Source organism: Mobula hypostoma, chromosome 19, assembly GCF_963921235.1.
Source record: "Mobula hypostoma chromosome 19, sMobHyp1.1, whole genome shotgun sequence".
In the NCBI taxonomy this organism is placed as follows: Eukaryota; Metazoa; Chordata; class Chondrichthyes; order Myliobatiformes; family Myliobatidae; genus Mobula; species Mobula hypostoma.
In genome coordinates this window covers 25,486,258-25,499,758 of record NC_086115.1, presented here as the reverse complement: position 1 = coordinate 25,499,758, position 13,501 = coordinate 25,486,258, and the positions used below count along the sequence as shown (strand labels likewise).

The 13,501-nt window shown below is 42.2% G+C and overlaps 1 protein-coding gene across 3 annotated transcripts in view; it reads left to right on the top strand.

Moving 5' to 3' along the window:
* The window catches only part of arid5b (AT-rich interaction domain 5B), a 146,999-nt gene that overhangs the window by 122,243 nt on the left and 11,255 nt on the right, over positions 1-13,501 (top strand). For all 3 annotated transcript variants that reach the window (XM_063071560.1, XM_063071559.1, XM_063071561.1), the window contains one exon: positions 4,434-4,632. In XM_063071560.1, the coding sequence (XP_062927630.1) occupies positions 4,434-4,632 (199 nt within the window). The remainder of the gene's footprint in view (positions 1-4,433; positions 4,633-13,501) is intronic.

Below are 13,501 nucleotides of genomic sequence, written 5' to 3'. Positions count from 1 at the left end.
CAGATTACTGGACAGTGATTCACTGAGAGGGATCACATGACATAATAAAACAGGAGGGCCAAATTCAATCAGCTTCGAGCATAGTGTTCTGATTCCTAGACCTGCCCTTTATCTTTTATTATTTAGTGCTTGATTTCATGAGAAGTTTAAATCACATTTTTTGGAGCTTATCAGTAGCCTCATGGTAGGTTTTAGAAGTTGCACCTTTTAACGTTCCTATGTGTAATTTGTAGAGTTGTATTTCACTGACAGGAAGTGAGAGTTTTATGATGCAGTGCATTGTAGGGTTAATAATGGGATTAGATGGCAGGATAAAGGAGACCAGCACTAACATGTAATTTTACTAAACAAAACAATAGCTCGCCGACTGATATAAAACCAAATTAAGCTTGTGCAGTGCCAAAAATGAAACAGACTGGAGCACCTTTTCTCTATTTTGATGGGGAGGGGAGCAAAATAATAGCAGGATTTAAAATAGTGAATGAGATTAGTAAGGACTGGCTTCGAGAAGGTGAGGTGGGAGAGACCAAACTCAGAGGCCATCAGCTACGCAATATAGTCACAGATAAATTCAAAAATATAAATGGACAAAAATTATTTTCCCAGATTGTGGGCCTCCCTGCCACTTGAAGACAACACAGCCTGAGAACATTGGACTTCACTCCCTGGGATGTAGGAGCATGAAGTGAGATCTGATAGAAGTAAAGAGAATTATTGAGGGTATGGATGGGGTAAACACAAGCAGGTTTTTTTCCACTGAGGTTGAGTGAGACGAGAAATAGCAGCCTTGGTTAAGGGTGGAAGGTGAAAAGTTTATGGGGAACATGAATGAGGGACAAGCTCCCAGCGTAAGTGGCGAATGCGGGTTCGATTTCAACATTTAAGAGAAATTTGAATATATACAGATGGGAGGGGGGATGGAGGGCTCTGGTTCGGGTGCCGATCGATTGGACTGTGCAGGTTAATAGTTCAGAACGGATGAGATGCATGAAAGGGCCTGTTTCTGTGCTAGTGTATTTTGTGACTCTACGCACTTAAATAGGTACAGTACTGGACAGGTAGATAAGGAAGAATTAGAATATGCTGCAGGGTTAGGAAGGAACTGGAACGGGGCTCTTAAATCAGTGTTTACTAATTGGAGTTAAGTAAAATTTTGTGCAGTGTATATTGCCTGGAAGTGCACCCTGTTGATCATGTATAAATATGCCACTGAATTTATGGGCAATCACCTTTTATCTCTATACCAAACAACTGTTTCCACCTGGGCAACGTATCTTTGTCACTTTGCATAATACTGTTATCTCCTATAATTTTATTTCCCTCTGGTATATTAGATAAAGTGAGGCAATTGATTTTATTTTTAAGACTTGCATACAATAATGTCTTATTAAAAACATGTATCGAAATAACTTCGATCAATTCCTAGCTCTGAGATTCTTAGCTATTTTCTTCGCTTTTTTTTAAAAAAAGAGCTTGAATTGATTGATTTCACAGCCAGCAAAGACTCATTTCCATCCAATTTTATAGCTGTGGTAATATGTGCTGAACCTGTTACTGTTGCTATTCACAAAATGTCAATGCAAGAAGAGAATTATAGTGCAAGGTGACAAGGACACAGCTGTTGCTGTGTAATAAGTTCAGGCAACAACAAAATAACAGTTGCAAGGACCAGTAGAACAGTAATTTTCACCAAAAGGAGCTCTGTTCTTGATACTCAGCAGGAGCTAAAAAAGAAAATAATGATATGATGTGTACTGTCAGCATCCTTGGTGTAATGGCTGGCAGAGGGAAAGTTTACAACTATGGAGAATTTAATGAGTGTTTGTGCTATTTATGTGAAGTCATATATTATGTTTGTTCAGCTGCTGTCATGGTTAGCTGCACAACCGGAAAAAATGATGTTTTGTTTATTCCACTGCCGCCCCCCAAATTCCATCACCACATTCTAAAATAAAACCCCATGTCTGTACCAAGCAAATATCAGCTTTGAAATCAATCTCGGCTCAATGATTGCACCTCTGAAGGATAATTCCTTGTAACTGACTGTAGTTGGATTGCAAAACCATGTCGAATCCTTCAAATGAGTGCTGTAGAAAAGGCACAGGCAGAAAGTGAATATTGACAAGTTCAGCTGTTGTTTTCATTGTAACCCTGCCAGTAAGTGTTTAGACTGTTTCCTCCAATTCCTAGATAAAATGTTTAGCAGAAGGAAAAAGAAATAATGTTCACATTCACTTAGAAATCTAAACAAAACCTATCTTTAAAAGATCAGGCATAGAATGCGTCTCAAGTTATAGCATGGAATACCTTCGAATCACAAATAGATCCTCCCCCACTTAGAGTAATATGCACATTAATATCCATAGGCAAACTCCCTTTTGGTCTAGTTGATTAATTTGCTCTGATATTTGAAGAAAGTTAGCTGTTTTTTTTAACCAAACCTTCTAAATATGGGAAAGCAGTTTGTGCACTTAAGGACCAGCGGTTCAATGAGAATTTTTAACCCGAAGTCAAAAATCCCAGGAGCCTTCTGTTTGTTTGTACTTTGTGACTTTTCCCGTTGCCTGTTTTTTTTTCCCCTCTTAATTTACTGACAGACCTGGCTCTCACAAGCAGCAATGGAATCATCCAGATTTCCACGCAAAACTGATAGCCCTGAACAAGTAAATCTTAGTGTTTTGATTCCAATTTTACCTTAGTCATGACTTTACAGATACAAGGAACATTTAATTCTAGATTTCCTGCAGCTGGCAGAGGTCTCCAGGCCAGCTGTGCTAAGTGTATTTTTACCCTTGTCCCATTGCCAGTTTTTGTGAGCTCTGTGAAAAATAAAATAAAATTAAATGTTTCGCGTCCCAGCTGAACTGTTAAAAGAGATTTAAAAGGGAAGTTGTAACCATAGGCACCTAATTTGCTAGCAAACAAAGTGAGCTATTCTTTTATTTTGAAGATAGGCTTGTATTACAAACGGTGGAAAGAAAGACCTTTTTAGAAATCTCCATAGATGGAAAAGTAGAGAGAATGTTGGCTCATTAATCTTGTCAGGCCTGATCCCAATGAATTTAAGATTTCCATTCTGGTTCAGACCTTGCTCAGTGTAAAGACATTCACACCTAAAAATAATTTTTATTTTATGACCTCAAATTGATTAAATTGCAGCCGATTATGAATGTGGAGCATTGTTGTTTCCAAAAGACCGTTAATTCCCCTACATTGAAAAGGGAAGAACAGTTAGTGACAAGCATTGTGTCCGATGGCTGGGCAAACTGGGGGGAAAAGTATCAAATGAATGCTGTGGTCGATGCCAGGCTGCAGTGCTGTTGACTGTTAATGGAGGTGCACACCCAGTTCGCCCCTACTCACAGCTGCAAACGCACTCCTGTATTCTTTGCCGTCATTCATATCCCACTGATTTTTATTCATTAGATGTATTTTTGCTGTCTGCGAGGCAGGTATCACCGCAATAAATTTGGGTTTCTTTTTCATCTCGTGTTTAATTGGAACACAGTTCGAGCTAAATTCCCATCCACTATATTAATGTGTTATTCATTATATAAATGTTACTCTAACATTACTACAGAGACCAGGAATTTGGCTGATACTCAGTATTTTGGTATCTGTGTGTGTTTCCAGTACTCAGAAAAACTTTTTCCAGTTTTAGCAGCTGTAAGATATTTAAACATTCCTTGTAATGGCATCTAATGATAAATATACCCCGTGGTCTTGAACTGGAGCTTTATCGCTGGCAAATTGCCATTTCCTTGGCAATAAAAGTTTGTTCAGGCCCCCTTCTGCAAGGAGAATGTGCATTAATATCCATGCTGGTAATATCTAGGCTCTGGAAATAAAATATTTGCAAGATTACATTGTTAGCTTTTTGCAGGTTAGAGAAAAAAGAACAGTAGCTTCCCAGATGGTAATATATCATTACATCATTGTTTCAAGATGAGCAAGGTTTAAAGGCAAAGCGGATTTCTGACAGACTTGTTGAAACGCAAGTTATATTTATAATTGCTTTGGTTGAACTTTAATCCCTCTGACTTATTAGCAATCACAGTCCTTGGATAGCAAATTACATTTTTATCATATTCTTCCCCCTCCACACACACACACACTTCCACTCCATCTTTCGTGCTTGAATTTTACCCAGTTCCCAAGGGCTGTAACTGACCAAACAGATAATCGCCTTGTGGCCTCAGATATTGGTTTTTCACCATCACTTTGCCTCCTGGTGACCAAATGCAGGAAAACCACAGAGAATGCTAAGTATTTTGCACGTCCTGCCTTGTCGATGTAGTCTGGTGTGATCCTCTGAGAAAGCATCCTCCTCTCCCCAAGCCTTCCATTATGTTTGATTCTGTAATAAAGGTCAGAGCAGTGGCACGCTTGCACTGAGCCTCTCTCTCACCAAGTGTGCTTCACGGCTGTTGTAGGCTGATCCTGCCATACGAAAGATATATCAAAGGGGAAGAAGACAAGCCTCTACCTCCAGTCAAGCCTCGGAAGCAGGAGAACAGCCCCCAGGAGACAGAGAGCAAGATGAAGGCAGCTGGAACGAAACGGAAAAATGAGCAAATCAGAAAAGGGAAAAAAGAAAAGGATACTACTCAGAGAGTGAAAGAGAACTGTGAGGTTAGTGTTGTTCCCTTTTCTGTTGTGTGCCTGTTCACAATTTTGTGTTATGACATTGTGAGTCACTGTTAACTATGCTTTTCGAAAATGCCGGGTATTCAGTTTGAGATGCTCAGCATGCTGGAAATAGACGATACTTGTTGAAGCTTTCCCATTTGTTTCTATAATTTGCCATTTGTACAAAGGCTGCTAAGCTGCAGTGGTGTGGCATTGGCAGGATTGAAACCATTCAATCTCATTAAGTGTTGGGCAGATACTCTCATCTAACCACAAGCATTATTGGCATTGATATTTTGGCCATATTTTCCTTTCAGTTAAGAATAAGTTTCCAAGGAACCTACAACTTTTACATTGGTACTCCATTGCAAAGAGAGGAATTACTCCAGTCTGTAGTTGTAGGGTGGTAGATAACTGTGCAGCCTTTGCCAAATCATGCTATTAATTTACACAGTTGCTCCCTGGTTTGGCGCAAAACTCTTGTGTAATCTGGTGTGTAGTATTGCCAAATGCTTTAATCTGTACTATTCAAATGTGCTTTGGTCACATTAGTGTTTGCCACATGGTCTGATTTTCGTTTTACTGTGGTCACATGGTTTCATGTGTACTTGCGTCACATGGTTTGTTTATCTCTATATATACATACACACACACACACACACACACACACACACACACACGCTTATACATACATATGCACTATGTGGTTAGGAGGATATTGTTTTATGCTTTATGCAACCTGTTGCTATATTATTTGTATTAAACCATATCCATGTGACCAATTGCATACTGCTTCACATTGTTTGGTTATATGCCTTTATCATCTGGTTTTAGACAGAGTTATGGATTGTTAGCAACCTGACCTCTCTTCAGTTTGGGGTCCACAGGGTCTACTTGACCCATGTTCAAAGAGTTGATTTCCAGAGGTGACATAGGTTCATTTTTCATATGTAATTGTCTCCTGGCTGTGGAGGCCAAGCCAATGAGTATATTTAACATGGAGGTTGATGGGTTCTAGATTGGTCAGGGTGTCAAAGGTTACGGGGAGAAGGCAGGAGAATGGCACTGAGAGGGTTAATAAATCAGCCATGAAGGAATGGCAGAACAGACTCGATGGGCTGAATGGCCTAATTCTGCTCCTATGTCTCATGGCTGTCGACATCATTTACCAATTGGTTCCATCCACTGTCCAGCCTCTCCAACAGAATCTCTCAAACCTCTATCACTGAGAGGTCAAAGTAAATTTATTATCAAAGTACGTAAACGTCACCATATACTACCTTGAGATTCATCTTCCTGGAGGCTTTCTCATGAAAATAAAGGAATATGACAATTTATGAAAAATTATGCATAAAAACTGTGCAAAAATGTGCAAAAGTTAGTCTGCAGGTTGTGGAAGCAGCTCACAGCTGAGGTGAGTGAAGTTATCTGTACTGGTTTTAGGAGCCTGATGGTTGTAGGGTCAAGCAAGCTAGGTGGGAAATGCTATCTGCAAGCTTCCTCCAAGTCGTGCACTGTCCTGTCCTGGAGATGTCCAGTCCAGCCAGCCACCATTCTGATCTCTCTCGTGTATGTTTGTCATTTATCTACAATTAAGCCAGACTGTTTGCAGCCTTGGCACCATACTTACCCTGACTAGAGCTTCAGTCACTGCTGAAACTGCCCAACACGGCCCCTTCTCGCCATTTCTGCTGTTGCTCCTCTCCTCCTCACCCCTCCTCCCCCATTCAGGCTTCCTTTGTTGTCTGGACCCGACTATTCCAGCGAAACTGACTGGGCTGGTTCTCCACAAAGTTGCCAAGCCCTAGTCACCCAATATCCCTGAGAGTGCTGCCTTGCACTCGCTCCAAGTTCAGTATATTCTGTTCCAAGGCCCTCCATGGGGCCCGACCCCATCGATTTCACTGATCTTTTTGAGCTCCGCCAACCCCTGAATTGTCCAGCAACAAGAAAATGAAGTCAAAATGGTGCACAACTTCCACTAGCCATCAGTATTGGGCAATGTGTTGCTTCTTCATTAGTTGCTCTGCTTACATCAGCTGTAAGCCTAAGTTGTGGAATAACCTGCCTTGAAATTCCCTGCTCTTTTGGGTTTTCTTTTTAACACATCTTCAAGACTATTGCTAAAAGCTTGCCTCTTGCCTTTTCATAGAACATGTGGCGATATTTTAGCCAGCTATAAAATCAGTGTAACTCTTTGTTCCTACATATCTTATCCATGTACCTGTCTAAGAGTCTCTTAAATGCCGCTAACAACCAAACCTGACAGAATGTTCCCCATATTCACCACTCCCTGTGCGGGGAGAAAACATTTTACCTCTGACATCACCCCTGTACTTTCCTCCAATTACCTTAAAATTATTCATTTGGTCATCCCCCCTCATGTCTCCATTTAGTTTGGTAACGTTCCTTTTCAAGTTCCCACCGTTTTCAAGTTGCCACTGAAGCCATTATTACTGCGAGGGGTTCGAAGTGTTTTATCCGTGATCTATGGATTGAGGAGTGTGTTTACTAGCTGACTCGACACACGCCGCTGCTGTTCCGTTTGGTGCCTGCCTCCGCTGAACAAGCTCTTTAGCGTGTATTCTGGTTCCTGCCCCATCTCTGCAGCTATCCTAGGCATCGTTGTTGTGAGGTTTGGCACACATCGTCAGCGGATTCCTGTGGCACTACACGGGTTTCGTTTAGCCAACCGGCCATGTTTGCACTGCAGTTATAGGTCACAGTGGTTGTTGGTCTTTCCATGTGTGGACAGGTATTAGAAGCTCGTTGTGGCTTCTGCCCTCTTCCTTTCCATTCCTGGTGAAGGGTCTCAGCCCAAAATGTCAACTATTTATTCCCCTTCACAGATGCTCCCTGACAGGCTTAGTTCCTCGAGCACTTTGTGTGTGTGTGTGTGTGTGTGTGTTAGTTACTCTGGATTTCTAGATTTCCAGTACCTGCACAATTTATTAGAAGCCAGTTTTTATGTCTTTATTGTGAGCTGCCTAGGATCGGAAATAATTTCTGATTCCACTTTCTGGCAAGGAGTTCATTAATGAATGTTATAACTTCCCCTCCAAACGTAGTGGCAGAGCAGCAGAGTACAAATCCTTATGGGGAAGAGTCTACTGCAATCAGGATCATGTACTTCAAAGGGAGGGGTGTACAGAGAGTGTAGCTTTTGTCTCTCAGCAGTGGAATGCTCCCACCTAGTGGCTTGGCACAGAACTGATAACGAAGAACCCTGACCCTTGCGTTGAACACTGAGAGGGTGTTTGGATGGTTCGGCTGCAGGACCATAATGGTGTACAGTCGTATTCCTGCGTTGTTGAGCCAGTGGAGCTGCCGCCATGGCTCCAGTAGTCCAGGTTCAATCCCTCCCATTGCTGCTGTCCACGTGGAATCTGCATGTTCTCTCTGTAGGAGTGTGGGTTCCTTCTGGGTGCCCCCACTCCCTCCCACGTTCCTGAGTCACGTGAGGCTGTTGGGCCAGTTGGCCACTGTCAGTACACTCCAGTGAACAGGTGAGTCCGCATGGAAACGGGCCATTTGGCGTGTCAAGTTTACACTGACCATTAAGCACCATTTTACACTGCTGTTTATTCTCCCCGTGGTTCCTACCAATCTACCCCACCCAAGAGTCTGCCATCCACCTCAGAGTGAAAGAATATGTGTAGACTAAAATGGGACAAATGTATCATTGGAGGCTTGATTGTTGGCATGAATTCAAAGGGCTGAATGGCCTGTTTCCATGCGGTATGGTTATGTCACTGGGACTAGTATTAGAACATGTAGCTGGGTAGAGGGTTAGAGAGTCTTGGATAGGTACATGGATGGGAGGGATATGGAGGATTGTATCAGGCTGTTTACATTGTAAATACATGCTGGTTTTTACAGATCTATGCACATTTCATTCCATATCTGTACTTCAACCCATAATGTTACTTTTATATAATTCTTGATAATTGTTGAATGTTGTTGCTTTGTGTTGTGTGTCATGCTAAGACCAACACACCACAGCACATTCCTAATACATATAAGTAAAGTTCATCTTCATAGCTGCACTTCAGCAAAGGTAGCTCGGCCATTGATAAAAACAATAAACCCCCGCCAAAGTTGCGCTGAGTGCTTTCAGGATAGGAGCAGGAGGGGGCCGCTAAGCTTCTGGTGGCTACGTCACATTCTGCAGCAGATCTCCTACCTCTGTGTCTCTTCCCCACTCTAGGATCGTGCCCTTTGTATCCTGGGCCAGGCAGACAGTGCAAGCCCTGTCTGTTTGATCCAGATGTTTAATAACTGGAGCTTGTGCGACTGACTGGCAAACGTCCCTAGTTGGCAGATTAATTCAGCCCACGGACACTTCTGGAGGGTGAGCTGTTGACCTTGAACAGAGTGTTTTCTCAGATGGGTTGTGAGCATCAAAGGGGAGGAAGGGGGATTACAATCCCATCACCACCCAGTGCCCTCTGCCGCCAGTTTGAACAGTAGGCTGTTCATTTGCAGTTGTAGACTGGTCGTATTCCTGCCCTGTCATTCTCTCCATTTTGATCCACAACTTGTATCAAGGATCAGCTTTATTTACATTTAGCTGTATTAGGAATTTGCTGTGGCATGTTGCTCAGGGTGCAACCACATTAAATAATTATAAAGAATTATATAAAGAATAAAGCTAGAGGTTAAAGTACAGATATGGAAATACAATGTGCATAATACCAGTATGTACTTGCATTGTTAACAGCATTATAAAAAGTGGTTTAAAGTGTTTACAGGGCGGGGACTGGGGTAATGGGGTGAGGGTGGTAGGGGTGGCTAACTAAAAGGGTTGATCAGATTAACTGCTTGGGAGAAGAAACTTTAAAGATGGTGTGAAGGTTTTGTTTTAAGAGCCCTATAGTGTTTTTCAGAAGGGAGCTTTTGGAAAAGGTAGTTTGCATGGTGGAGGGTGTCTGCAAGGATTTTTTTAGAATGATTTAATATGATGCTGATTTGAGTGCAGAACCGATGATGATGCCTAGAGGTCTGCGTATCAGTCTGGCCTCACGGCATGGAATAAGTCTGCAAAATTGCACTTCACTCTCTTAACCAGAAACTTGCATTCAAAGGCTGTAGCAGCTTTGGTAGGACGTTTCGGGATGTGGCATTGTCAGTACCTCAGAGATGAGAGGCCACTTTTGAAGAGGTCCAGAACACTAACATATTCTGTGAGGCAATCTCATCCATGTCTGACCTAATGCTCAAAGCCATGTTAGAGAGCTTGAGTTAAGAAACGATCACAGTGCAGCTGTAGCTACACTGTTCAAGGCTTTTATGAATGTACAATACATGCATTTGATATGCCTGAATGCAGATGATACAAATGTACATTACTGACCAATCTGGACTTCCTCATGTTAACCATTAGTTCCTGTTCAAACACAGATGCATGCTGTATTGCTTTCACTTAATTCATATCAGACCTCGAGAGAGTTGTTCTGCATGCAGAAGCCAGCTTGGCCATTTAACACTGCAGAATATATTTTGGTCTTCCATGGTTTGTTCATCTGCCTGGTATTTTCATGCAATTCTACACTTCCTGAGAGATTGAATAAAACTTTTTAGAGCAAAGTAATCACAAATAGACTCTTCCTTTCTTGTCTTTTAAAAGCAGCAGGGAAGAACAGGGTCTGAAATTAGGTGACCCTTTCTTCATTATGCGGACATCGATAAAACTCTTCCCACCACCCGCCCCCCTCCCCCCAATATATAACCAATCTCCCTTGTGGATGGTTAAGGCCATGGAAGAAACATTCATATTAGAGCCTTGTTAAATGGTTAGTTAGCACATTGATCTCTCCACCACTTTACATTTCCTGCAATTCCTTCTCCTTCTGTTCCTTTTAAAGAGCTGTACTTTAGTCAACCTCTTTGACTGAACCCAGCTCTCATATGTGTCAGAAATCAGCTGACATTACTAATGTTTCACTGATGTATGTCAGAGATCAGCTGATTATACTAACATCTCACCTCTAAAGACACTTCCTCTGTCACTGAGTCTTTAATGTTCCACTTGGAGAGATTTAACTTTGCTGAAGCTTGTAGCTGGTGGAGATCAAGGATCAACTTTATTCACCATATACATTTACATGTATTAGGAATTTACTGTGGTGTGTTGGTCAGGGTGTAATATGCAGCAGAAAACAACATTCAACAATTAAAAAGAGTAAAGAATTATACCAAAAAAAATAAAGTTAGAAGTTAAAGTACAGATATGGCTTAAATATGCATTAGTATGTAAATCCTAGCATGTACTTACAATGCAGTGGCTGAGGTAATAGAGGGGGTGGGGCTAACTAGAATGGTTGATCAGATTAACTACCAGGGGAAGAAACTTTTAAGATTGTGTGAAGGAGCAAAGGTAACTGGAAAATTGATCGTGTCTCGTGGTTGTAGGTCTTCAACATAATAGTGTCAAGAAATGTATGGATTGAGATGGAAAACTGCAAATAAATGAGTTGGAGGAATGTAGTTGTAATAGTAAAATAGAGTTCAGACATGCTGTTGAAGTTACTAAGTGTATTTCAAGCTGAACAGACTTATAGCTAAAGGGCTGTCTTAACATGCTGCTTAATTTGACAGTTTATTCAACAGTAAATGAAGTCCTTATACAATGCTGCCATTCAGATTTCACAAAGGCATGTTGCAGCGTATTGACAAGCTCAGAAGGATCTGTCAGACAGCTGTGGAACAGGAGAATGAGGGGAGATTTGATGGAGGCATACAAAATTACGAGTGGTATAGGTGGGGAAAACGCAAGCAGGCTTTTTCCACTGAGGTTTGGTGCGACTAGAACTCGAGCTCACGGGATAAGGATGAAAGTTGAAATGTTTTAGGGGGAATGACTATACCTCACTCAGAGGGTGGTGAGAGTGTGGAACAAGTTGCCAGCAGAAGTAGTGGATGCAGGTTCGATATCAACATTTAAAGAGAACCTTGGAAGTATGTGGATGGGTATGGTCCAGATGCGGGTTGATGGGACGAGGCAGATTAATATGTCAGCATTGACTAGATGGGCTGAATGGACTCTATGACTGTGGTTCTAGGTAATGCATTACTCTGGTCTTGGGAGCCGGCTCCTAGCGTACACTTCACCACTGATGTGCCACCTTGGCTCACAGTCACATTGCAGGGTATTTAGGTCACAGTTGTGGCTCTTGGGATTTGCATGGGCATGCTGTTACAACAACTTGGGTTACAGGTCTCAGGGTCAAAACGTATGGTACATTATTCATAATAGTTATAAATCTTGGGCTTTCTGTAATAACACAGTCCTTTTTCAAGCTCCAACAATTTTGTGTGTAGTTTTTAAATCAGATTTTGATTTCATCTCTCTTTGCAATCCAGTGAGTAAAAATGGTAGATCTGTTTTGCATATCTTCTCTTAGTAAATGCCATGAACCGGGACAACTAACAGGCCAGCCAGCAGACAGACGGCCTACAAGGTGCACGTCCTTTCTAAGGGAATTTACCAGCCGCAGGGAGTCGATTTTGTGCACCTGGACTTGTGCATATGGGAATAACATAGGGTTGTGGGATTGTCGTTCACACCGGGCGATCGGAGCCTGACTTCCAGCTTCTGGTCGTGGGGGATACTGATTGGGGCACCCCACCGGCCAATGGTTGTGCAGCACAGAAACAGGCCCTTCGGCCCATCATATCCATGCTAACCAATTATCCATCAATGCTAATCCATCAGCTAGCATTGGCATTGCAGCCTTCTATGCATTTGTTACTCAAGTGCTCATCTACATATTTCGCTGTTCCACCCCTATCACCCTGTCAGGCAGTGTGTTCCAAAGTCTAACCACCCTCTTTTTTTAAAAATATTGTCGTTGTATCCACTTTAGACCGCTTACCCCTGGCCAGAAAACCTCTCCTCCAGAGAAACATTGTTATGTCTTGCCCTATAATATTACACATCTCTATCAGGTTCCCTCTCAGGCTTCTCCACTATAAAGTTCAAAGTAAATTTGTTGTCAAAGTATAGATATGTTACCATATACAACCTTGAGATTTATTTTCCTGCAGGCATTTACAGGAAAAAAAAGTACAATAGAATTTTACAAAAAACTGTGACATACAAAGGCTGACAGAGGAGCATTGCGCAAAAGAAAACAAACTGTGTAGATAAAAACAAACTTGAGAACGAGATGCAGAGCCCTTAGAAGTGAATCTGTGTGTCACAGAGTCTGTTTAGAGAGGTGGTGAACGAAGCTGTCCATGCCTGTTCAGGTAGGGTAATAACAGCTCATGAACCTGGTTATGTAAGACCTAAGGCTTCTGTGCCTCTTGCCTGATGGTGGTAGCGAGAAAATGGCATGGCTTTGGATGGTGGGGGACTTGATAGCGGGTGCTGCTTTGCTGTGCCCGTGCTCCGCGTAAATGTACTCATTGTTGGGGAGGGCTTTGGCTGTGATGCACTGGGCTGTATCCTCCACTTTCTGTAGGCTTTTCTGTTCCTGGACGGAGCTATTTCCATACCAGGCCATGATGCAACCAGCATTTATAGAAGATCATCAAAGTTTCTGGTGACATGCCAAATCCTCACAAAGTTCTAGGAAAGTGGAGGCACTACTGTGCTGCCTTTGTGATGACACTTATGTGCTGGTTCTAGGACAGATCCTCAGATATGCTGACACTAAGAAATTCAAAGCCACAGACCTTCCACCTCCATTCCCCCAACGAGCCATTTCCAGTGTGAGCTCTGTAACTGAGACTCAAGTGGTGGGAATGCTGTTGTTGTATTACCGTTCGTCCATCGTCAAGGTTGATGAGGACCTCGACACCATTATGATGGTGTCGAGGCTAGCGTGTGATTTGGATTTAAGCGAGGGAGAGTTGCGCAGCATCAGCC